At 40.2% G+C, this 24,508-nt stretch overlaps 1 protein-coding gene across 10 annotated transcripts in view; it reads left to right on the top strand.

Moving 5' to 3' along the window:
* MTCL1 (microtubule crosslinking factor 1) overlaps positions 1-24,508 on the top strand; it is a 113,372-nt gene that overhangs the window by 67,171 nt on the left and 21,693 nt on the right. For 3 of the 10 annotated variants that reach the window (XM_068932210.1, XM_068932208.1, XM_068932216.1), the window contains 5 exons: positions 861-1,016; positions 9,227-9,349; positions 12,388-12,618; positions 14,308-14,496; positions 22,131-22,298. In XM_068932210.1, the coding sequence (XP_068788311.1) occupies positions 861-1,016; positions 9,227-9,349; positions 12,388-12,618; positions 14,308-14,496; positions 22,131-22,298 (867 nt within the window). The remainder of the gene's footprint in view (positions 1-860; positions 1,017-9,226; positions 9,350-12,387; positions 12,619-14,307; positions 14,497-22,130; positions 22,299-24,508) is intronic. The other 7 variants (XM_068932214.1, XM_068932211.1, XM_068932217.1 and 4 more) reach the window with 5 other exon arrangements.

Below are 24,508 nucleotides of genomic sequence, written 5' to 3'. Positions count from 1 at the left end.
GCTTTGTTATGATTTCAGATCTGCAATTTATTAAAATATGTAATGTTAAACAAGCACTTTATAGGTTTTTCTTTTGTTTGTTTGCACAACTCCTTTGATTCAGAGGCGGTTCCTCATGGCAAAAAGGCTAATCCACTGGTGCTGTAGAGATCTGTGTTCTTTTTGTTTCTAACAACAGCAGTGTTTCCCCATGAAAGAAGAGATTAATTAAAAAAAATTTTTTTTATAATGAAAGTAATTTAGCAGCCTTGCTGAGAAATGTGTAGAGGTCTTTACTGTGCTCTCTCTTAAAAGGGGTCAGGCGTGTTCTCAAAAGCCTTGCCAAAAGAACCCAACCAAAACAGTTTTCTAAGTGGTATGTTTTGAAAAGCCTGCTTACAGCTCACTCCCATAACCGAGCAGCGAGTGAGAAGCCCTGTAGCCAGCGAAGGACTGCCTTTCCTAAAGCGTTGCCAATGGGCGCATGCCTAAGCTGCCACAACTGCCACACTGGATATGGCTTTTCTGCACAGCACAAGTAAGGAAGGAAGAGCCTTGTATCCCGTATCCTTCATGACTTGTATGCTTGCTGTTGGTTTGACTCATGCATCCTCATTGCATGCGCCCCATAACCAGAGTTTGCATTCTTTTTTCCTCTCTTTCTCTTTTTTGCTTTTCAGATGTTTCAGCCCATCATTTTGCTCATCCTCATTTTGGTTTTATTCTCTTCACTTTCTTATGCCACTGTATTTAAGTTGGTTTTTCTGTTCACGCTTTTCTTTGTCTTGTAGTTTTTCAGTCGTCTACCTTACCCATTTTTGTTTTCTTTATTCCCTCCTGTCCTTTTGTTTTTTGTTGTGAACCGCCCATGCACCTAACAGTCCAAACTGAGGGATCAGATGGAGTGGCAGCTCAAACGAGATCGTGGAGAGGAGCAAGAGATTCACCACCAGCGAGCCACCACCGACCCACACCGCAGAGCTGATGGAGACATTAAACTCTACAGGCCAGGAGACAAGGGCTGTTTCAGTCTAGAGGTCAGCAGAGCAGCCCATCGTACTCACTGCCTCCTGCTGCCGTAGCCAGGATGTGAGCAGTAGAAGCCAGGGGTTGGGGAAGTAAATTGGACAAAATGCAGCACCCCTGCTGTGAAATTCTGGTGACCTCCTTCCCCCCTGCAGTTTCCTAGGAGCCAAATGTGGTCCTGAGTTTGAACACATCACCCTGCTCCCAGTAGCCTTGCTTAGTGAAAAAATGTGGCTTAGGGACCACATACAATTAAATATAACAAGAAGAAATTTCTGGAAGAGGTTTCATTCCCTGGTATAACCTGTGTGACTCCAGATTTTACCTCGTCAGATTTTTTAAATCTGCAAAGTCTACAGATAGAGACCTCTCTCTGCTCTGCATTTTGCCTGGCAGTAGTCTGCGCAGGAGAGAATTTGATGCTGACATGCATGGTAATTCTCATCAGGAAGCATGGTACCCTGTAGCTTCCAAAAAATACCCATTTAAAGCGCAATCCTCCATTGCTATGGCTGCTGAATACTTTTTCATTTGTCAAAAACATTGATCAATTTTTATTTAAACCTTCATCCAGGCAGAGGCCATATCAGCCTCTGTAAACATATCTTTAGCTGATTTCTCATGAAGATAGATTGTCCAGACACCACAACAGGTCCTGAAAAAAGCAAATTCTAGTGTGTCGCCTGCAAAGGTGAGCTTAGTGCATTTAGAAACTTTTCTGCTGGCCACTGGCAAGCCAAATCCACCGTGAAACTCTAGTGGTTAGAGTAGCTTCTACTGGGGGCCAAGTTTAAATGTGTTTTTAATTCTAAAGACAGACACAGAGGCCTTAGTATATCTGAAATCACTACTATGGTCTGGAAAAAGAAGAATGCTGGCTGAAACAGCTGCATTTGTAATTAAGCAATAATATGCATTAGAAAGCAGGAGTAGGAAGAGAAACCTTTAGTGTAGCTGGTACTAAGCAGATAAATTCTGTATTGAATATGAGAGAGGGAGTGGCCCATCATCTTAACACAGGTAATTCCTTGCTAGTTTTGTTTCATTTGTTTTAAACTATCCTGACAGTACAGAGTTTTGGTGGCGTTAAAATAATTAATGTGTTCAGCAACTTCTCTTCCACCTTTTCACTTTTAGCAGCACTAATAAACTTCAGAAAGGATATCTGATATATCCAGGACACAGTAAGTCTCTCACTGAAAGGTAAAGTGTTTCTTCCTCACATGAAAAACAGGAATATGAGAAATCTCATAGAGAAATCTCTCAGTTCAGCATGGATCTTTTTGCAATTGGACTGATCAATAATTACTGTAGATTAGGTCAGAAAATGACCAAAGCAGATGTTTACAGTATTTTTGTTTAAATGTTGTCGTCTTTATTAACTCCGTCTTACCTTAGATGAGCCTCTTTATTGTATTATGTCTTGTATTTATGAGCCCTCTGTTTATTAAGACAGGGGATTTGGGTAGTTTTGGCACAGCCTGTTTCTTTCCTCTTCCAAGATGGGATGATTTGTAAACTGTGTGCAGTAAATTGTGTTTAAACAGGAGTTGGACAGCTTTCACACCATAGCCTGACAGTGAACAAGCCAGTAATTATAACCAAAGGTAGACAGTATCCAGATGAGTTCCAGATGTGCTCAAAAAGTCAGCATGGATGGGGCTCATGGCCCAAACGGAGAAGATGTTTAAGATCTCTGTTTCAATCAGGTTTATGCAATCAGCAGAACATATTACATTGCTTTACATTGAAACATTTCAGCGGGTAGGCAACCGTTTGAAAATGACACAATTAAGCCCAAGTGAAGCAGAAGATTCTTCCAAATAATTTTTTGTTATTTGTCTCATTCTTTTCTTTTTTAATTTCAAACATTGCACTAGCAAAAACTACCATTTTTTGTACCAGATGAATGAGCAGAAAAATATATTTTTCAAATTCCATAGGGTTCTTTTTCTTACCACAGAAATTTCAGATGAAAACTCGAGTCATTCCGTTCCCTCAGCAGAGATGGCTACAAGGAAGCTGTTATCTGCTTTAACTTATGAAGTGAAAATATTCACACTATCCAATATTGATGGATGTTCTTTTTACTGTGTAAGGACTTTCAGCGTGAGAAGAACATATTTCATTTCAGTTAGGCAAATGGTTTCTTTATAAGCCAGCAAACCCATTTTTCTAAGTCCATTTTCTTCCAAGCTGAATTTTAAATGAAAAGTTTCCCAAGCAATGCTTAGCAGTTTCCATTCAGCCATTTTTTTCCTATTTTTAAAATGAGCATCCCGGGAGCCTAATTGTTTGATTAAATACAATAAATGCAGACTGACTTGTGCTTGAAACTACCCTGTAGCCTAACTGTAAACATCTGCCTTTGTTTGGTCTTTGCACTGCAGTTGTTAGTGCAACAGTATTATTAGAATGTATTTGCATGTTAAAGAGGTGGGTTAGAGTCACAGTGCAAGGGAAATTATATCTTGAAATTGCCTTAAGAGCAGGGCTTTGTTTTCTTGCTGAAACAAGCCATTGAACTGCTGTTGCAGGAGGTTGGAGCCAGTTTGGGTGGATATTCAATACATTATTCATGATTTTAGCAGAGCGGGGTTAGGGAGGGAGGGAGAATTCGTTTTTTACTCTCCAAAGAAAAAGTGAGTGAGCAAGCAAGAACTGACATAACTAAAAGACGTGGAAGAACTAAAAAAGGTATCACAATGTTTTATGGAGCAAATGCCTGTCATGGATCAAAGGATTAGTATGGCAACAAGTGGAAACCAGTGGAAAACGGATAAATACATTTTCATCTGGTGAATTTTATCCTTTCTACCAATGGAATATCCATAAGCAAAAAGCAGCTTCCTTAAAGCAGGGATTTCTTCCTTAAAGAGGAATTTCTTCCTCTTTCTTCAGAGATAGTAGCCCTTCTGGAGAAGAAAGATTTTACTCTTTCACATGATCAAACACTGTTTGTTGCAGTATTTGATACCAGATGTTCTAAAATCTAGCTGCATTGCTTAGTTCTGGTTGTTCAGTCACAGGGTATTGCTTCTGTGCTTACCTGAATAAACATATGTCACCCGAGGCACATATGTTCATCCTTGCATTTCAAATTTGGATAATGTGATTATTTTCACACGCAGCTTTTAAACATTTTCACATTTATTTCTGTGTACAGAAATGCCACAAAATCTCCGTCACTCCCATGCTGTGGGAAGTGAACACGTAGGGATCAGTGAAGTAAATTAATGTATAAGGAGTAAGTTGTCACTAGAGAATTAAAATAAAAGGAGGTAGGTTAGGGAAGGTGAGAGCAATGTCTTAAAAATAAAATTTCCCATAAGATGTAGTAATAAGAAGGCAGCTAGAGCTGACACTAAAGAGTAATTTCTTCTAGACCATTCTATAATCTGTTTGTTCATTTTTCATACTTATTACGCCCATAACAAATGTAAAACAGCTCTATTACTGTAAATTAATTTCTGGGTTAAATGTGAACCAACCAGATACAGGGATGTGCAAGTTAGGTAAGTCACTTTATTACCTGCTTTGAATCTGTATCAAATCGTCTATATGGTTCAATTTTGGACACATCAGGTAAAGTTTGGTCTTTAGTCTGAATACTTTAGTTTAAGCTGGTTTTAGAGTGTCTGTGTTTCTTCTGTGCAATTTTCGTAATTCTATTTGAGAGCTTTTCAGCTGGATGGCTTTTGCAGCGGCTCCCAGCCATGTGCTGAAAATTTCCACATCCTTTTCTTTTGCATTGATTTAATATTTTCTCTTCCCAGAAAGGAAGCAGTGAATGTTTCATATATTGCGAGTTTCCTTAATTCTGAAAAAAAATGGACACCACGTAAAAAGTTGTATTTCTTAGTGTCCACTATGCCTCCAGTTCAAAACTGTGGGAAGAGGAAAGACAAACTGGTGCTGACAGTGTTCCTTCCCACCAAGATTAGAGGCAGCAAGAGTAATTTACTTTGATGAATCGTATTCTTTCTTGCTATGCAAGATTCCATAAAGGTTGACAATATAATGGCTTGAAAGACCCATTATGATATAAATCCGGGTATCCAAGTTCTAACTGACTCAGTGGGATGCTGTATACTATCCATATAATGAGATGGACTTTTTTTTTCTTTTCTACTTGGAGTAAAGTGTTCTGTGTTTTCACAAAATCAGAGACTCTTCGTGTAAGCACAGACAAATAAACTCACTAGTGGTTGTGCCTGATGTGCACTGACAAATGGAACATACATCATCTGTTTTCTAAGGGAAGGAGAAGAGCACATCTTCAGAAGCAGCCTTTGAGAATTTAGCTGTATGTCTATCATATGTAAAAAGTAATACAAAAGGCATTGGAAGTTCCCATCAAACCTGATTCATCCTAAATTTGCAATAGTCAGCTGTCAAGTATAAGCAACTATAGCAGTTTTAGACTGTTAATATACAATATTAAAGTATTATAATGATGGCATTAGATGAGTGGTACAAAATGTTTAATTTTTCACTTCCCTGGAATTGCACACAGATGATGGAGACCATCTTTCTACCTTGCCTCCTCAGGCCTTGTTTTACTCAATCCCTCTTGAAAAAAAGGCTAAAGACAGCGATTCTCTGAAATTTGATGTTCACAGTTCTAACATGTAGACTGATTAAGTTTCCAGGCAAATTGAGATTTAAATTAGCTATGCTAAAATGGAGAAAACAAACAAATAGAACGCAACCACGTCTTACAGTGCATGACGCTCATGCAAAATGCATCCTCACAGAAGTGTAGGATTCTGTGACAAGGAAAGTAACCTGAAGCCTTCAGCAGGCTGAGAGGGAGCAGAAAGGTGTTGGTGCAATAAGTAAAGTGTAGTGAAGCCCCACTGTGTGGATGACTTTTCACTGAATATACTCCTGAGGTAAAGACACCGGCGTGGATGAGCTTGTTGTGGAATGAAAACAGGTGAGAGGAAAAGGGCTCAGTACAAAGGTTTGTCGCTGGCCGACAAGAGTGGCAGTAGCTTTGGAAATGCAATAATCAGGATTCGTGGAAAACTTTCAGTCGTCACGCTGCAGATGAAGTGCAGTTGTTTCTGTAGCGTTGTGATGAGCTAGCCCTAGCCTGTAGTTCCCGTTGCGTTGTGTCTGCATGTCCTCCTGTAGTGAGTTTGTGTCTGTTCCTGTAGTGTTAGTATGTGGTGTGTTGGCCCTCACGTTCAGGGTATCCCGATGAATGAAGTATTTGTGCAGTGTTTTATGTTCCTGTTGCAGTGTGTTCATTAAGGAGAAAAAAGAAGACAAACCAAGAATGGTAGTTAACAGGATATCAGTTGTGTCAGTTTTGTAGCAGCACTGTTTGCCAGAAGAAAGCCACAGCTGTGCAACGGACTGCACCATGCTGATTGTATGTTAGGGGCCTGATTCCAAGTATGGACGCAGAGATGTGCATGAATGCAGCATCAGCTACCTCAACTGCATATGCAAATTCAATATGATAACTTTCTACATGTTCTTCATTTAAGATCCAGTCATTTAGCAATAATCTCTTAGGAGTGTAAGCAGCCTGATCTCCCTTGATTTGAATAGTACTAATTCCAATGCTTCTAGCAGAAATTATATTATATGAAATTATAGGCTATGAAGAGTCCTCAGGTTGGAAGGAAAAAGGTGTGCAGCTCTGCATTCATGCATCAACTGCTACTTTCTTCCATAAATAGACAAGGCAATGGTAAAAAAATTGCATTGTTTAAACTGGTTTTAATGCTGTATCTGCCTTGATGTTTTTAGTCTCTTGCTAGTAATTTCACAGTCCAAGCACCTGAGTTTCCTGAAACTTGGCTTTGCTTGGGCTGCAGATTTATCAAGAGAACTGCTTGAGAACATTATTTTCTTGTCCGAATTTCAGAGACATAATGCATTCTCAGTACACCTGTAACTATGTAACTCCATTTAATACCCCAGATTAATACTGGTCTACCTTAGAACAAGAGATCTAGCAAATCATTGTTCATTGGAAAATAGATGTGTGAAGTGAACAGTGAAAAACCCAGACCTTTTCTGCTATTTTTGCTGCTTTGATTCAGCTTCCAATTTCAGGAATCCCAAGACTAATATTGTTTCCAACTACATAAATGTGTAATAATATGACTGTGAAGAGAGTTTATATTAAGATCAGATATACTGCCTATATATTTTTAAATGACAATATATACATTTTTACATAAATTGTCCTATTTCCTTTTCTTGAGGCACATGAGATTAAGTTGTTCAGTTAAGTGTTGTAACTGTTTTCACCAGATAGACTTCGTGTGGTTCTGGCTAATTTTGAATTCATAAAGAAAGGAATGCACATTTTTAAATTACACTTGAATTAATTACATACATTAGTTCTTGCATACCATATTCTTAAGGAAGCCTGACCAGGATAAAAGAGTGCAGCAATTACTGATGAAAGTAGTTTCTCCTTTGTTGGATGAGAAAGCTAAGTTGATATACCTGAGCATGAACTATCTCTTGATTTACAAATGATTGTGCAAACTTGGCAAATCCCATTGTAAACCATTTTTTCTGATTACTTGAGAGACTGACTTTTGGCCTTGGTACAATAAAAAATGTCTACAGACACACTGATGCCCAAGACAAAGAGGCAAGACAGATGATGTGATAACTCACTCTTGGTCGCCTTCAGTGTACATTTGAGAAGGCTAGAACTGTCACTTTTTCAGGTACAAAACAGACACATGCACAAGACAATGTGTGTGTGAAGTAAAGAGGCTTTTAGGGCCCAGAAAGTATACATACGATGGCTTTCACTGTTCAGGAGAGCACAGTCCTGTGCGTGGCCGAAGGGATGCGTCCATCTGCCGTATCTCCTTCGCCCTGGAGGAGGAGAGGAGCGTCTGTTCCAGTCACAAATACTTTCTGAATAGCCAAAAGTACCCCTGCAGGCCTGCCATGGCACCTGATTTTGCTCTCTGGCACAGGAGGAGCATGCAGGTGAAGGGGAAGGCACCATGGCTGGTGCCATAGGGGACATGGTGGGGCAGCCCGCGAGAGTGGTCCCATGACCTAAGTTAAATCCTCACAGCTGCTGAGGTTAGAGCGTGCTGGAGCTTGGCCAACAGAGAATTTGGGATTATGCACACTTTGAAGCCTGAAGTGTTGCCTTCTTTAAGTGCATCTTTACTCTGAGAAGTAACAGTTTGGTGCGGTAGCTTTTTCTGTTGTCACACTGCTGGTACATGTGAAGAGGAGAGAAGTCTGGCTGAGCATCACGTTTCCACAGACTAATCAATCTTAGCTTGAATGTAACAGAAGCAAAATGAAGGCCATAGAAAGTGCTGACCAGGAATGTAAATGCCACATGATTAATTAACATTATAAATGTTAATTATATTAAGTATAAATAATGAGGTCTGTGGCTTTGCCTTCTTGGGTCTTTATTTTTGAATTAAGTAACTTCCAGCAGGAAAATGTATGGGATGCCAAATCTATACAGAATGTAAAATTGAAAGTATTAAGTTTAAAATAGCGTGCACCTGGAAGAGGAGGTATTGGAAAGGTATAGTTAGATCTCAGGTGAGTCTGTAGGGTTGGCATTCCAAATTAAAACCTTTCTCAAGTACATTTGGTACAGATAGTTACTGAGATTCTATGTTTCCACACGTAGCTTATCGCCATGACATTTGTAGAGTAATTGTTTTGAGCAGAAATTGCAGAATAAAGTTGACTTGTGCAGAGAGCTGTTCTGTATCTGAAGAAAGGGACTTTTTGTGCTTAGTTAGTTTAATAAATGCTATCCCATTAACTGTCTAGCCAGAAGTATTGCAAATGGATAAACAATTGGGTGCAATATACATACTTTAGATATACCTTCTGCAGATATAAAATTTTATAGCTTTGGTTGTCATAGAAAAATACACCACCAAATACAGAATCCTGTAAACAGGGGCTAATCTGGCAAACTTCATTCGTGGTGAGCAGTCTCAGCTACTCAAGTGCAATTCTAGAGCAGAGGCCTGAAGGGAATATGCAACATGTAACATGAGCATCATGACTTTAGTTTTCAGAAGAAGCCACACAGGAAATTCCCACACATATTTAGGGTATTGCTATGTATTTGCACATTGTGCTTTGGTTTGAATTGCTGATAACTGTGAGATGTGCAGATGTCTGTCCTGCCATTCTTTTTTCACACTATCGAGACCCACTTTCCGCTAAACCTATCCTTTGTCCTGCTGATCAGCTCAGGGATTCCCATGTTTTACCTGTACAGAGTGTATCGATACAGGAGCTTCAGGCTCAACTTGAGCTGGAGACGAGACTTCACCGAGAGGAGCAAGAAAAGTTTACAGAAAAGATCGTCCAGGTAAATACGTAACCCACCTGCTGGGAGAGACTCGTGGCCGTAACATGTCGACCATAATCTTATTTGTCAGAAATGTGGGAGCGCATGTCCTAAAAGCCCTGGCGTTTGTACTCATCTGAGTAAATGAAGAATCTGGAAATTAAGGAAATGAAAACTCAAACCAGTTCTGCCACTTTGAATCTGGCTTCTCTGTTCATTAGAGAGGAGCTTAGTCCTCCCCTAGGTGTAGACCATTTTAGAAAGAGGCCATTGCATTGGGATGTCAGGATAGCTCCTAACATTTTCAAACTGTGGCAGGGATTGTGCTGTGCAGGGAAAAATCAAGCGATAAGGGGTGTTTCCCACCAGACAGCCTCCAGTCTGAGTAAGACAGACCGATTCTCTGTGAACTCGGACTCTCTGTGAACTCAGAAAGAGCTGTGCTCTTTGGGAGCACGATTTTGGCACTTCTGCCCCCTCCTAAACCAAAGATAATCCAACACTGCTCTGAAGGCAGAGGAGCTGTTACACTCTCGTGAGTGAGATGCAAATCAGGATCTTTTTGTATTTGTGAGTACCCCATGTTTCCATCCCTCTTGCTCATAATCAGTGAAAAAAAATCATATTCTGTTACATGGGCTCCCCCAGCCTTTTTGAAGGCTGGAACATATTAGTCAATCGTTCTGGGATCTCTGGCTCCTACTGCAACAAAATCTGTTGCTAATTTTTGCAGGCTGTTTAGCTCCTTACTGAAGTTTTCTTTTTAAATTTACTTCGTAGACTAAATTCAGCATAATTGCTGTACGGTATAAAGCATTTATCCTTGTGCCAGCTAATCTCATTATGCCCAACTGGTATTACCCCATTTTCTATCATAAATAGCTTTAATTTTAAGTTGATCTCCATAGGAGCTTTCTCATGGAGGCTTTTGAAGGCAACCAGTAAATTGATTTCCTTCCTAGTTGCCCTGGCCATGAATGCTTTCTGGAAACTGTGCCTGCCTCTTAAAATTCTTTTCTTTTGCAATAGCTCTCCATTGAAAAAGCATGACACTCTATGAAGTTACCTCCACCAGGGTATTCTGCAAGAATTTGTGGCCACAGTGACTTAGATCGTAACAGCTTGTAAAACAATAAAAAACGCAGCGGAATCAAAGCTAACTATTCACACTTAAAACCAGTGGAAAAAGAAGAACAAAAGCATCTTCTGGATTCTTCATTTTTTCCAGATTGTGCCCATCCTGTTGATATTACTCCTTTTTTATCATCTTCCAGGATTTCTGGTGGAAATGACTCATAGATCTTTGCTGTATTTAACCATAAGTTCATTTAGTGGAAAAACCTGCATCAACACAAAATCTGTTTGTCTCCCCTGTAAACGATTAAATTTATAAGAACCCCCTTTTTTACTGTTTCACTTCTGGTGAGCTTCAATGACATTGAATTGATGCATGCTAGCAGTGTACCATCCCCATGAGTGTTATCAGAAGTTGTGCCTATATTTTTTGGGCCATTTTTGGGCTAATTTTGTTTCGGATTGCTTTAAGATGCATTGTAAACCCATTTAAGCAAGTAACTTTCGTAAATAATTCTGATTTAATCAGGAATATATTTACAGGTTTTTATACTTGCTTAAAGGATTATTCATTAACAAATTTTGTTCTAAAAACCTTCCAGATTGTCTAGGTCAATGTTAAAGATGCATTAGCTCTTAAAGGCATGGTGACATATATGCTGAAACTTTGCATCACGCCAGAGCACATCATTTAAAGGCAGGAGAGTCATTAGCAAACTATCTAGCATGGAAGAGTAGGCTATCTCCTAAGCATCTGAATTTTGCTGTGAAAATCAAGCTAATATGTATTAGCAGTATTAATTGCTGGGGCTTCCTTCCCATGCTCCTGAAGAAGGATTTCTGAAGTATTCTTCATAACTTTGTGAATGTTGTTCATCACAGGGCATGTGCCAATGGTATAAGCTATTGTGGTCATTAATTTATTAAGGCTTTCATAGATTTCATCTGTGGAGTTGGTAAGCAGAGATAGAGACTGTTCTTCTACATAAGTGAATAATGCAACAGAATGGAAAACAGTAGAAACTGGCATCTGTAAACAGTGGCTCTGTACTCCTTTTCCATGTGCCTTTTCTTCATCAGCACGAACCTCTGCTTGATTAAAGTGGAAATACAATATTCATGTAGAATATGAGATGTTGTGCAACTAACTTGTGTAAGGGTTACTGGACCAGAGTCATGCCATTATTTGGTTTTGACGTATTGAGAGAGAAGTCACATTTAAAGAATAATGTTTCGGGACGGCTTATGTAAAAACATCTTGTAATTATACTTGGGCTTCAAACTATGAGCTTTTCCTGGTGCTTCTTGTACTGAAACTCAGACATGGTGAATGCAGAGTTGCAGCCTATTGCTATCTCTTCAGTTCCTGCGTGCATCCCTTATCTAATAATATTAGAATGAGAAAGTGTTTATTGTGAGTTGTTCAGATGCCTCCGAGTATGGACTGTGAGAAACGAAGGTCCAGTAGTTGTGTCTGAGATACTGGATGTGGTTCCTTGGGAAGTGTTGCGCTTCCAGAAGGAGCGGGAGGAAGGGCTGAGCATGTGGCTGGGGAGGGAAGAGATGAGGGTAATACTCCTGGTTGTCTGAAGGGTAGTTGCGCTCCCACCTTTGTAACAATGGCTGGAAATGTGTTTAGCAGGTGTGTTATGTGCAGCAGTTTAGGCTGTGCTGAGAACACACTGCAGAGACAAAATCAAGAGAGGAAAGAAAGCATGAGGAGTGAAAAATGCTCAAATAGCATCAGAGTTCTCATGCATCTTTAAAGTAAATGAAAGGGCCACTTCCACAGCAGGTAACTCAGATATGATTATCTAAGCTAAGTTTATCAGCTGTGGTCCTCTGATTTCCTCAACAGTTAGAACCCTTGCCAAACTCAATAGCTGCAAATTACAGATTTCACTGCGTCTCCCCCAACTAAGTGCAAGTGCTGGAGACCCCCAGGACAGGACCCTGTTGACGTTGTGTCTGTCGTTCCATTAAAGCTGGAGGAGGAGCATATGCAGACCCTACGAAGGAAAGATTTGGAAGTGCAGAGCTTGACGTTGCAGAACAAACTGGAAGAGAAGGCCTGGAGCCAGGAGAAAAGCCTGCTGCAGCAAGAGCTCAGGCATTTCAAGCAGGACACCTTCCTCCTGTATATCAAGCTGAAGTGGCTGCTGAAACACTGGCGGCAAGGCAAGCGAATGGAGGAGGAAGGGGAGGACATGTTAGAGGTAATTGGCCCACCTCATTACCCCAATGAAATTGCAGGAAGCAAGGGGTTTCTAGCACTGCCACCAGCCATGTAGGTAGTGAGATGTCCCTTCTTTAAGGGCAACTTTAAATATGATGTCACATCAGCAACTTTATAATCATACATGGGTTTAAAAAGGATAAAAATAAAATATGAAGCCTTTTTTTAGGTTAGCTTATGCTAAGGGATATTCTGCATGGTATCTTTATGCTACAGATCACTTCTCTTTGAATCTAAACCCTTAGCTAGTACAAACATCTGGTTCTGAAGAATCCTCTCATAGTAAATGAAAATTTAATTAGGTCTCTAAGATATGACTCCTGAGTAATTTTTGGAAAGAAAAATGCGTTAGTGAGCTGGTGGAGTCAAATCTGTTTAGGCGAGTTGAGTGCTGTCGTTTTTCTCCAGTGAGAGTACAACGTGTTCCCTATAAAGCCTTCAGCAATATAGATGGAGGGAAGCTCTGTTTTCGTGTTGGCGGGAGAATTACACAGCTTCTTGTGAGAACTTACAGTGATTCATTCTTGTTTGTTCTTTTTCTGCACACACACGTCTATCACCGTCAGCAGCACTATGCCAGTAGTCATCATGGTGATTTTCCAAGCAGCAACTACATTAAGATCAGGAATTTCATAAGTACATAGCAGCCTGGAATCTCCAAGCTGGCACATCTTAACAGGGATATGATTTCCAGAAGTGCCCTGTGAAAGAAGGTGCTGCTACACTGTGTCAAGCTCCACATCCAGAATTACCAGTTGCTTTGGAAATCTTACCTAACGAAAGTTTAGGTAGAAAAATCTATTTGCCAGTTCTGGCATTTTGCCCAAAATTCTTGGGAAGGATAGATGTATCCTTGCAGGTTCATGCAATTCTGAAATTGTGCTAAAACACCTAAGTAATTTTTTCCAGTATTCCTGATATTTATGTGCCTACTGTCTTTCAATGTTTGCTGCATTTGGCAGAACAAGTAACCTTTCAGGTCTGGTAGGAGTATGCTTAGGTAGAATACTACAATGTTGTATATGCCAAATAGAGGGTGGAAGAACATCTTTATCAGCTGTGGCAATATGAGTCAGAAACAAGAGATGAATAGCTGTTTAGAAATAATTTGTTTCTGCTTTACTTCAGCAGTACTAATTTGCTCCTGCATATGCTAATTCATTTTCTAATATCAAAATAGCTTTCATTTTCCACTATTTGGATTTTTTTGACTGGTTAATTTACAGTCAGTGTATCTCCTGTCATTACTGGTGTCATGAGTTTTTGTTAATTCAGTAGAAAGAATGAAGTGATGGATTTGGGCACTTTCTGGTCTCCATATCCTTATCATACAATACCAGCAGTGTCTCATAGTTTTTCATTAATGCATGATGGATTGTAACCATCATGGTGCGTGGTGATCATACATCCATCCCCTCAACTGCATAGCTACCACAGTTAGATCCCCTGTTTTGCAGACCTGCACAGCATTGTGTTCTCATATGCAACATGTCAGATGGTATCACTCAATGGTCATATGAAAGACTGTTCCCAGTAGCCTACAGAATAGAAAGCACTGCCAGAAAACCTCAGGAGAAAATAGTCCTTTCCCTTAGTCCTTCAGTAGATTTCTAATTCCCTATGGTAAATGCAGGAAGACTATTGACATGTCCCATCTTGTGCATTTTAGATTGAGCATCTTGAGGCCCTTCCCGAATTTGGCCTTCCGTCTGAGCAAAAGGTGGAGGATGCAGAGCAAGAAGAGGAGGAAGAGGATGTTGTTTTTGCACTGACAGATTATTCTCAGCGTCCCACCGCGGAGAGCACTGATCACAGACCACAGCTGCAGACTGCAGAATTACTGCAGCAGCAGAAGCAGGTACCGTACCAGAAGGCACTTGTATATCATGTCCTGGGAATGGAAAACGTGGATTTTGTAAGGGATGCATTTTCTTCTGCTGCTGTGTTAAATCACCTGGAATCATGCTCATAACAACAGTTCTAGCTACACAGCAATTACAGTGGATTTCATCCATTAGATTTATATTTAATCAGGAGCCACGTGAGTACTGTTCTCCTGTTGGCAGATACTGTCAGTGAAAAATCCTATTTCCTCTTGTGGCCATTTGCCCAGAAACATCTATCAGTATGTGATGGTTTGCAGAATTTACATACTTCTCTTGCCTGTGCATATCTATTGTATTCTACTGTCAAGCTTTTAGCAAGAAGAGGTAATTTTACTTCCTTTAAATAATTTAAGAAACTGGCACATGTACTTAATTATTCCCTTAGAGATGATGGGAAAACAATGCCAAAGTTCCTTCCTGTTGCTGGACCTTGTTTTTAAATTCCTAAAAGAATTCGTACTGACTTTTCCCTAACGTCTCCTCCGCCCTGCCTCTATGTGTCGGAGCAATGTGCAGAGAATTTAACATTCAGCATGCAATAAAAGCAAGCAAATCAGAAGTTTGATTTCACCACCAGACGACTTACATATTTTCAAAGGCTACAAAAACTCAGTATGGTAAAGTTTAATACAAAACAGTATGAAACTAACAGGTCAGACTGAAACAAATTGAAGTATTATCCTTTTTTTTTTAGTTTCTATCATTTGTACACAAGTACATTTGTACTCTGAGTAATATCAAGAATCCACTAACATGAAATATGGTACTGATCACTGCCACATGTCCTCACACTGAATTTTTCAATGCTTTTGCATTGCTTTATGCATTGAATATGCCAGCAATCCTAAAAATAATGATAATAACAAACATTCAAAGGGGACAAGGTTAAGGCTTCTAACATAATTTTTCAGGTGCATCTTCTTATATTTTTAAAATTGAAAATATTCAGATAACAGCACCCCTTTATATGGAATTATTTGCAATTGGAGGTAGAAAGCAGCAAAAAATCTAGGTAAAACACATATCCAGTGACAAATTTCTTGTAGCCTTATGCCTTATGGACAGTCTCTGTCCAGACCCCTGTCTTGGAGCCCCCTCTATAGCAAAAGCTCTCAGACAAATACGTGCTCTCTACAACGGCATTACGCTGCTGGACTCACTGCAGGCTCTGGGAATAGCGGGTGTGTCTGCATTTCCGTTCTTCTCCTCGAGCTCTTTTTGAATTCCCCAAATTCTCAGGACTAGGGACTGTCTGTGTGCGTATCGTCCATGCGGTCTAGTAGATCCACTGTAGGCAACAGGAAGTCTCCACCCTATAGTAAAGTCTCCATCCTAAAGCTGGGAGTTACACAGAGGCTCTCTTGCAACCTACCTCTCTAGTTCAAGGTGCAACTTCAGTTATAATTTGTGTATGAGTGCAAAATAGTAGAGAAAGAAGAGCAGTCTGTATGCCACTTCATATTCCACTTTCAGCTCGTGTTTCCTTTTTAATAATACTAGCTCTTTTGCTTTCCTTTTTAATAATACTAGCTGACAACTCCATCTCTAGCTATGTTTTCATATGGAGTGCGCTAGAAAGGTAGTATTCATTTGATCAATTTAGCATTTGGAAAGGGTCTAGTGTTACTAATCCTGGGGGAGGTCTGACACTTTTGTTTTCAGGAACATACTTTACCAATCCCAGACCCATCACCATTGTCTTCTCAGCAAGCTTTTCTCTGGTAGAGGCAGAAGGCGGCTGTGGAAGAGATGCTCCTGAGCATTTCATTTTGCTGCATTCAGTCTGTAGACCGATTTAATCTAAAATGAGTACAATAAATATAAACCAATATATCATCTCTGTACAACCTCTGTCCTATGCTAACTTTCCATATATATCCTTTAAAATGACCTAGAACATGCAAATAAAATATGTCTTCTTAGAAATAACCATTGCTTGGAGATTAATCTCAATTAAAGTGGCAACAATGGTAAGCAGAATTGCATGTAATTCTTTTTTATAAACATTGCATGATGTTCTAATGCAATATTTCCAGCTAGTCTCTCTTAAAGAAATGAGCCATAGGAACAGACTCCTGTTGATAGAGCAAATATTTCTGTTAAATAGTGCATGACACCCAAATGGATTTGTGAAGGTAAAATAGGTTTCCTGCCTTCCAACCAGGAAAAAAAAGTGTTATTTCAACACAGCAAGAGTGAGCAAGTTTGCTAAATATTTCTCATTTCAAGCATTGTTACTTGTTTCACCCGCTCACTCTGTGTTACAATGCCCTGAATCTTCCAACAAGTGCTATGTTTATTGACAGGCATGTAGCTGAAGTAGTTGAAGAGGGTTTTCGGTGCTACTGGGCTTGTAGTTGTTAATGGGAAGGAAGGATTATCATACTCTTTGACATAGAAATAGGAACCCTGAGTGTAGGTTAATTCTGATCCTGTGGTAAATTCAGGGCATCCAAAGTGTCTTCTGCAGGCCTATGCCAGAGAGGTGGATTGAAGTAGGCTCAAGACTCTGCCAGAGCCAGGCTCTGACCTCCAGCACCTTAGTATGGTTCTCACTAAGGTCACAGAAACTGGTCCTTGCTCTACGCACATTAGAGACTTTCTCCTATAAACCTCAGCTCTGCTTCATTCACATACAGTCCCGAAAACACACTAGTTAATGCATCCATTAACTGAACAAAACTAGAGCAAAATAAAACTGCTTGCTTGTGAAATCCCAGCTCTAAAAGTACTGTGAACATCAGCAGACCCAAAGCACATCCTTCCTGAAGTGATGGATCTCAGCAGTATTCACCTCCCTCTATACTACTGACAGGTCAGACTGTGCCAAAAACCACTCAGAATCTTTGGGGTCTTCTGCAGGTTCCTTAAGCTCTCAGTCGGAAATAAAAACTGTGTATGTGGGGAATTTCAGGTGAGTGGTGTAGCTGGGAGAGGTCTCCCAGTACCGCACCTGCCCAGGAGAGCCCAGAGTTGCTGTTTCTGCCGGGCAAGCTCCAAGATGAAGTGCGTAAGCACTTAAAAGTGTTTAAGCTTCGTTTCACATTAGGAAGGAAAATTTGTGATGGTCTAAAAGTGACTGAAATAACTAGGTCAGAAAAAAAGGAATGACTTGCTGTAACTCAAAGTAACCCACATTTATTTTTAATATTTAATGGTCTGGCTTGTATTTTTTAACACTGACCCTTGGCTGATAACCAGGGAGCATGGCAGAAAAGGCTGGGCAAGGCAGTGGCAAGGTTTAAGAGCCAAGAAGAAAGGCCGGTCACAGGCAGGAGACAAGCAGGCAAGTCAGGCTGGTGGCGCAGTAGAGGAGGGCTTGCTGTAAGTGAACAGTTGCACATGTGCGTGGACACAGCAGGGAGAACTGCCTGCGGAGAAAGGAAGTGCTTTGGTTTGGTTGAGTAGAAAGGGTGAAATGCCTGTTGGGTGGTGTAGGACCAGGGGAGTAAAAAGAAAGGAGTTGACATATCCACTGTCCAATAGAAAAAGCATTAAGAACCTATACACTCATGTGTCATGCTGTGGGAGGTGAGTGGTTTTTTTTTTTTTTTTGCTCATATATTTGTTTTCAAAGCTTAGCTTAATAGAAAGCCTAAAGGAATAATAATTAAGGCCTAAATATACTAAAATGATCTGCACAAATACCCAGCTTCACTTTTTCCTAGATCTGTGACTACAGAGAGAAAACACACATTAAAAAAGAATTTTTGCTATTTAGGCTCTTGACCTTGTGTCTTTAGTTCACTACTCTACTAAACTGCTTGTAATCCCAGACTGTGGCTAGCTTGTTAAATGACATTCTCAAAGAAAAGAAAAATTGCGATTAAAAGCAGAACCAAGCTTCAAACAGTTGCTGTGGTCCCAAATACTTCCAGAGCTGGAGGCTCACATCTCTGGGGTTTTACTGTGAAAAGACTCTGAAGTCCTGGAATTTAATTGAGCTTTGCTACGTTAAATTTTTACTTGTTGTCAGCTGTTGTTTCATTTGCCTGTAGAGCCTGACATGTGGGTGCAACGAGACTTTAAACTGCTTTTTCAGTTCTCTTGTCTTAGATCAGTTGTGAGTCAATCAGGTTCCTCTGTGCCCTAAATTATAGTGACAGGTAAGGTACTAAAGAGACAGCTACTTACATGGGGGACTGTTCAGGGAGTCAGAGCCATGCCCCATTTCTTTTGCCTGTGTTCAGTAAAACATCCCGGGGAGGAGTAGGAAGACCATAACAATCATTGTTTTGTACCTATGGGACTTACTCTTATGCAGAAGCTATTAGACAGTTTCACCAGCAGAACACTAAAAAATTTCTAAATGTAAGCGTTGTATTTCCAAGAGCATTGTCTCAAAAGTACCAGGTCTGTTCTCTAAAAATACTCCAGTTTGGCAAAACAGAAAAATAATCCCACAGACCTCTCCAACTTCAGACTGTGAATACAAAGTCATGGAAAAGGGACTTCTTTGCAGGAGTTAGAAGAATGTAACGAAACTTGTATTTATATTGGCAAGTTAATTAAAATCCCAGCAAGCCCGAGGGGAGTACCTGGGATACTTGTCTCATACAGTGACATTGGTGTAACATGTCCAGAGATAAGATATGCCCTCACCCCAGCAGGCTGCAAACCTACAGTGAGGTTCTCTTGGCTTCTCTCTGTACCAGTTGATCGCTTCTTTCTTCACAAAGCCTAATATTACAGCTAAAGCTGAAAAAATGCATACACAGGAATGAGGAAGCTATGGAGGGGGGAATTCGCTTGCTTTTATTTCATTTGGTTTTATTTCTGCCTCTTTTCCCTTGTGGAGCCTGTTGATTACTTTGCCAGAGAAAGAGTTTGATGCAGGATACCAGAAAACACAGAATGCACCTCTTGAATAAAAGCACTCCATAGACACTTGGAGTCAAGGTTTTCCAAAGGGAGTGAGGCCAGATTTTGAAGCACTCAGCACCCAGCAGCTCCCCTTGTGACAATAAGGACAAATCTTCAAAAGAGACCTTGCTCTAATTACTACGCAAGGGACTTGTTTGGAGAATCCAGCCTTAGTTGGGCAGCAGAATGAAAATTCACGGTGGAAACATATAAAATCTCATCACATATTGAAAAGCAGGTGATCGTATGCGCATAATGGAGAATGCTGCTGCACAGTAGGTTACTGCTAATTGGCATTAAATGTTAATGGAGTTAATTCTGCTTCCGTGGGTGTGTTTCTTATACAACCTCACATTGCACACCGTCACATTTCATTAGCCCAAAGAGATTACAGATCAGTCAGTGAGCACCTGCAGTCATTTACCTATGTGTCTAGCATTTTTTGGCTGATGAACCAAATGGGTTGGAAAAAGTAGACCACGCTGGTTTGTTTTTTTCCAAGAAAGAGGTGCAACGGCATGTCTGACTAATGATTACAAAAGTTGGTGAGGTGGGTTCAGTGATGCCAAAGATCTGACGTGCACATGGAGTCAGCTAAGCTGTCTGTGCAAAATTCTGCATTTATTGTCATTGAAAACAGCACAAGGAAGTATCCTTGGTGTACACCTTAATTAGCCCAACACCAAATAATTAATTTTTTAGAGCTCTAGATTCTGTGATTCCTTGAGTCTTGAGTCACAGAACTGAAGTCTGAAGGATCAGATGTTGAGTCCCTGCTTCAGAGGTACTTAGGGGGCGCACTGGGGGGCAGCCCTCCTGGACGCAGCTTTCCTGTGGGGGACGCTCTGTTGTTTTGGTCATTTTCCTGGTACCTTGCAGTTCCCAATGGCAGTACTGATATACCACCATACGTGTCTGTCCAGCAGAGCTGAGCATAATACACTGAGCAGATCTCAGGAAAAGTCAGGAAACCATGGTGCTGTAACTTGTCCTAGATAAGTAAATTTAGTGGCTCTGTGAATTTACGGTGTGTTGCCTGTGTGTTGGGAAAATACCCTGAGCCTTCAGGGATCATTAAGAAATTTTTAACTAGCCCCTAAAGAAAGCATAATAAGATATAAAGAGCATAGCAGGTCTGGCTTGCTCTCCTAATTTTTACATTTAATTTGGAATTAGGCTACAGAATAAATTATTCTTACTGGCCTCGCGGGGAACTATCCAAATCTCCTTTTCTGAACAGTCTTGAATTTGAGGGAATTTCACATCCGTCAACTTAAGTTTTTATAGTGAGGCAAATCAGGACACCTTGACTTTGTCAAGTTCTAAATATATATCTGAACTTGTCTCTCTGAGTCCTTTTTCCCTTGTTTACTTGTTTGTGTACCTCTGTTTACTTGACCTAGCTATAAAGAAGTCTCCCCTTAGCTGCTTCATGAAACACCGGATAAGAGGAATTGCAGGAAACCTCCACTTGAAAAGATGAATGAAAAATAGAAAGAATTAGACTATCATGCAAGAATCAAGCCAGATAATTTGAGTTAGGCCTTCCCAAGAAAGCTAGCATATTTATGAGAGTCAAGTGATTAAATGCTGAATTTGTTTAGTAAGTCTTCCCACTTTTTCTGATCATGCTGTGCCTGGTAATCAATAATAATTTTCCTAAATCTTTTCTATTCAAAATAAAATTTATCAGATACAATCTCTAGCTAGAGATACAATCTCTAGCTACTCCCGCTCTCCTTTGAGAGGCTCATTGAGAATATTTGATTGAGGTTTTGGATAAATAAACCATGTTGCACGGTTCTGTTTCCTAATTCAAGGACTTCAAAAAAGGTAGGAGGGAACTTTTTGTTTGTGTGTTGATACCACATGAACTTTTTAAAAATGTTCTTCAGTATTTAACATAAAAATGACAGATTTTGCAAGTCTCTAGAGAGTTTGAAGGAAGTAAATGCCAAAACTAAGAAAAAACATTAGTGATTTAAGTAAGTGTACATACATGTCTGTCAGTACTTGCAAAGATCTGATGGCAGCTGTGGGCTAAACTTCTCATTTGACTCCTTTCTTGACTTCTGGTTAGCACAGTGGACATTTTAAATATGACCACAGCATTCTCAACAAGATGTTGGTGGGGATTTGCTCTTTGATCGTATTCTGTAAGAGGGAAAGTACCTTACCTGGCATTTTGAATTTGGTACTAAACTGGATGCTGCTGCAAAGCTAGTCTGTGAGGCGCTGCACAGGACTGAGGAGAAACGTAAAGCCCAGTCTGATGAAATCCTTTAGCAGAGATACTCAGCTCAAAATTTCAAATGTTTTCCAGAGTAACTTTGTCAAAGCATTGAAAATGAATCCTTTTTCTTCATAAATACTTCACACGTTTGAGGTTTGATGCTGAGCAACGACTGTATGAGATTTACAGCTACCTGACAGACTTTATACTCTAGCTTTGGATTAGAGTATTAAAAGGGAAGTTATTACAGATGGCCTCAATCCAGAAAGATGCTTAGTGTTTTCTTCAGTGTGCTTTAAGTAGCCTTGGCTTCTATGGGTGCTTCGGAACTAGGACTAGCAAGAGAGAGTGGACACAGAAGATACTGCTATTTTTAGTTTTCCCATGTGAAACTTAACCCAGGCACTTTCTTTTCCGTGCAATGGACATGTGGGTATTTTTCCTCCTAAAAATGAAGTTGGAAGCTAAAGTTATTACAGTTGCAACGTTTATTTTTCTTTGTTCTGGCAGGCAAGTGAAAATCGGAAACTCTTAAATGCTCTGAAGGGCTTGCTGGATGACTTCCGCTCGGAGCTGCGGGACGACGAGCGGGAGCGTCATGGGCTCCAGCAGCAGTACGCGCTGGACAAGGCGGCATGGGAGGTGGAAATGACTGAACTGAAGTGCCACCTAGAGCAGGTAGTGTCCCCAGCGCCTGATACCGGTAAAGAATGGCTGAGTCACTTAATGGAATAGGAAAATCTATTGCAGTCAGGTAAACTACTATATTTATCCATTTTAGCCTGGCTTCTGAAAGCCTCCCTGATGCCTGAGCAATGCTTTGCTCTTTGAGTACCTCTTAGATTTCAGTTGCCCCACTACAAGTATTCGTGGAGCAGGTACTATATAATATACATCAGGACAAAGGAACTGAACCTCTTCTAGTTTTATTTCATCATAAAAGTTGCCTGGTAATGTATCAACTGCGATAATGAGACATGCGGCTGTCTGTATTCATTAGCATTTACAGCAGAGAAAATGTCTTGATGCTGGCATGTTCACAATTAGCTCATCACTGTGCCTTGGCACATAAGAACTGCAGTATTTGATGTATAGGAGAGAAACAAGTAATTTAATGATACTGAAGCACCAGATCAGTATGTACTATTAAACCACGCAGTCAAGGTTGCTGGTTGGTGATGGATGGTACGCCACTGAAGAGAAAGCTCTAGCTACCAGCCATAAGTTACTATTAGAAACGTATATATAAAATCTGGCGCCAGGTGCTGCAGTGTTGTGAACTGCCATTCACAGAAAACGTGCTGTTTCTGAGGCAATATGAAAACAAACCAGCAGAAAACCACATGGATTCGTTTCCAAAGCTGATGGCATAAAAGCTTTAGTTTACCGCATTGAAGAGGGGAGGAGCAGGAGAATTAATATGTTCGGATCCTGTAGAAAAGATTCATAATTGCAGAGCATCTCTGCAAAAGATAAATATAATAATAATATTCGCTGCTGAGATAATGGTACATTTAGGAGGATTTACAGAACATCAGAGCACTGCCAGGAGACTCACTGTGACGCACAATGCTGAGATGTGAACACCTCTTTCCCTGTCCAGGTACTGTAGGCTTATTTCCACAAATGACGGAAGAAGCTTTAATTTTAGCAGAATTTTCTCTCAGTGGATTCAGATTCTCAATTCAGATCAATAGCTTCTTAGTGCACGCAAATTTCCAGACAACAAATCACTTGAAAAAGAAAATAAAAGCAATCGCCATTTTCACTCCTTGCAAAATAAAACCTTGATAACAGTTTTTCCTTAACCTAGACATGGGAACAAAGAACAGAACGTAGAGAATGATAGTTTGAGAAATCTGCCAATTTAGAGCTTGCATGCTTTAGGTTTGTATGGGCGATACGCTCCCAGGCTGCCACTTTGGTTGGTGTTTGGCAAGTGCTCCCATACCTGCCCCCGGGAGAAGAGAGATCTGCCTCCTTCCTTCTGGTGCTTTTGTCAGGCTCTTTTCACCATCTCTACGGTTGTGCAGTTCTGCTGGTAATACTTTGTCATACATGGTAATTGCTGAGTGGTGGATGTTACTTTTTCTATTTCATGAAGCAAATGAAGAGAATAAAACACCAATATTTAAGACCTGAAACTGACTTCCTTAGCAGATTCCCAAAAATAGATTTGTATTTCACAGTAAAAACATGTGCCTAATGAGGCAGCAAAAAGATACCTTATAAATCATTAGACCATCAAATAGGATAGTGCAAACATTGCGAGTGTCCCACTGGTTTACAAGTATTAATTTACAATTACAAAGCAGCAACGTAAAAACAAAATATGGTATAAAATTAAAATAGAAAATAGAAATATTATAAATGTGAAATATGAATTAACAAAACCTAGCATTAGCGATTCAAAATACAGGGCGTTTTTGTTATAGGTTCAATTTCAGAATCAATATGGGAGAAGCTAGTGAACGACGTGTGAAACATCAGCGTTACCTATAGTCATGTTAACAGCCTTTGCTGTTCTGTGCCAACGTGTGGGATAACAACAACCTGAAATAGCCCAGTGTGTCATGTTGGAGTGGGCAGAGGACCTCTTGCGATGCTAGTTTGTTTGGCAGCAAGAGAGCAGTGCCTCCCTGGGGCAGAAGAGAGCTGCCCAACCCCTGACAAGCCCGTAGAGAATCGAGGCCTTCCTAATCTCCACCACTGTCTTCACTACTGCTGTTTGCCGGTTTTTCTGTGAAGCAGGAGGTCAATTAGAGCGTTTTCCTTGAGAGAGTCACCTCCTACTTAATGGCTACTGACAACGGTTTTATGTTTTGATGCTGGAACTCTCTATGTAGGAAAGAAAGAAAGAAGAGGAAAGAAGAAAACTCTTCTGCTAA

Source organism: Struthio camelus, chromosome 2 (genome assembly GCF_040807025.1).
Source record: "Struthio camelus isolate bStrCam1 chromosome 2, bStrCam1.hap1, whole genome shotgun sequence".
Classification (NCBI taxonomy): Eukaryota; Metazoa; Chordata; class Aves; order Struthioniformes; family Struthionidae; genus Struthio; species Struthio camelus.
The sequence above is the reverse complement of the archived record's forward strand: the minus strand, read 5'-3'. Positions and strand labels throughout refer to the sequence as shown.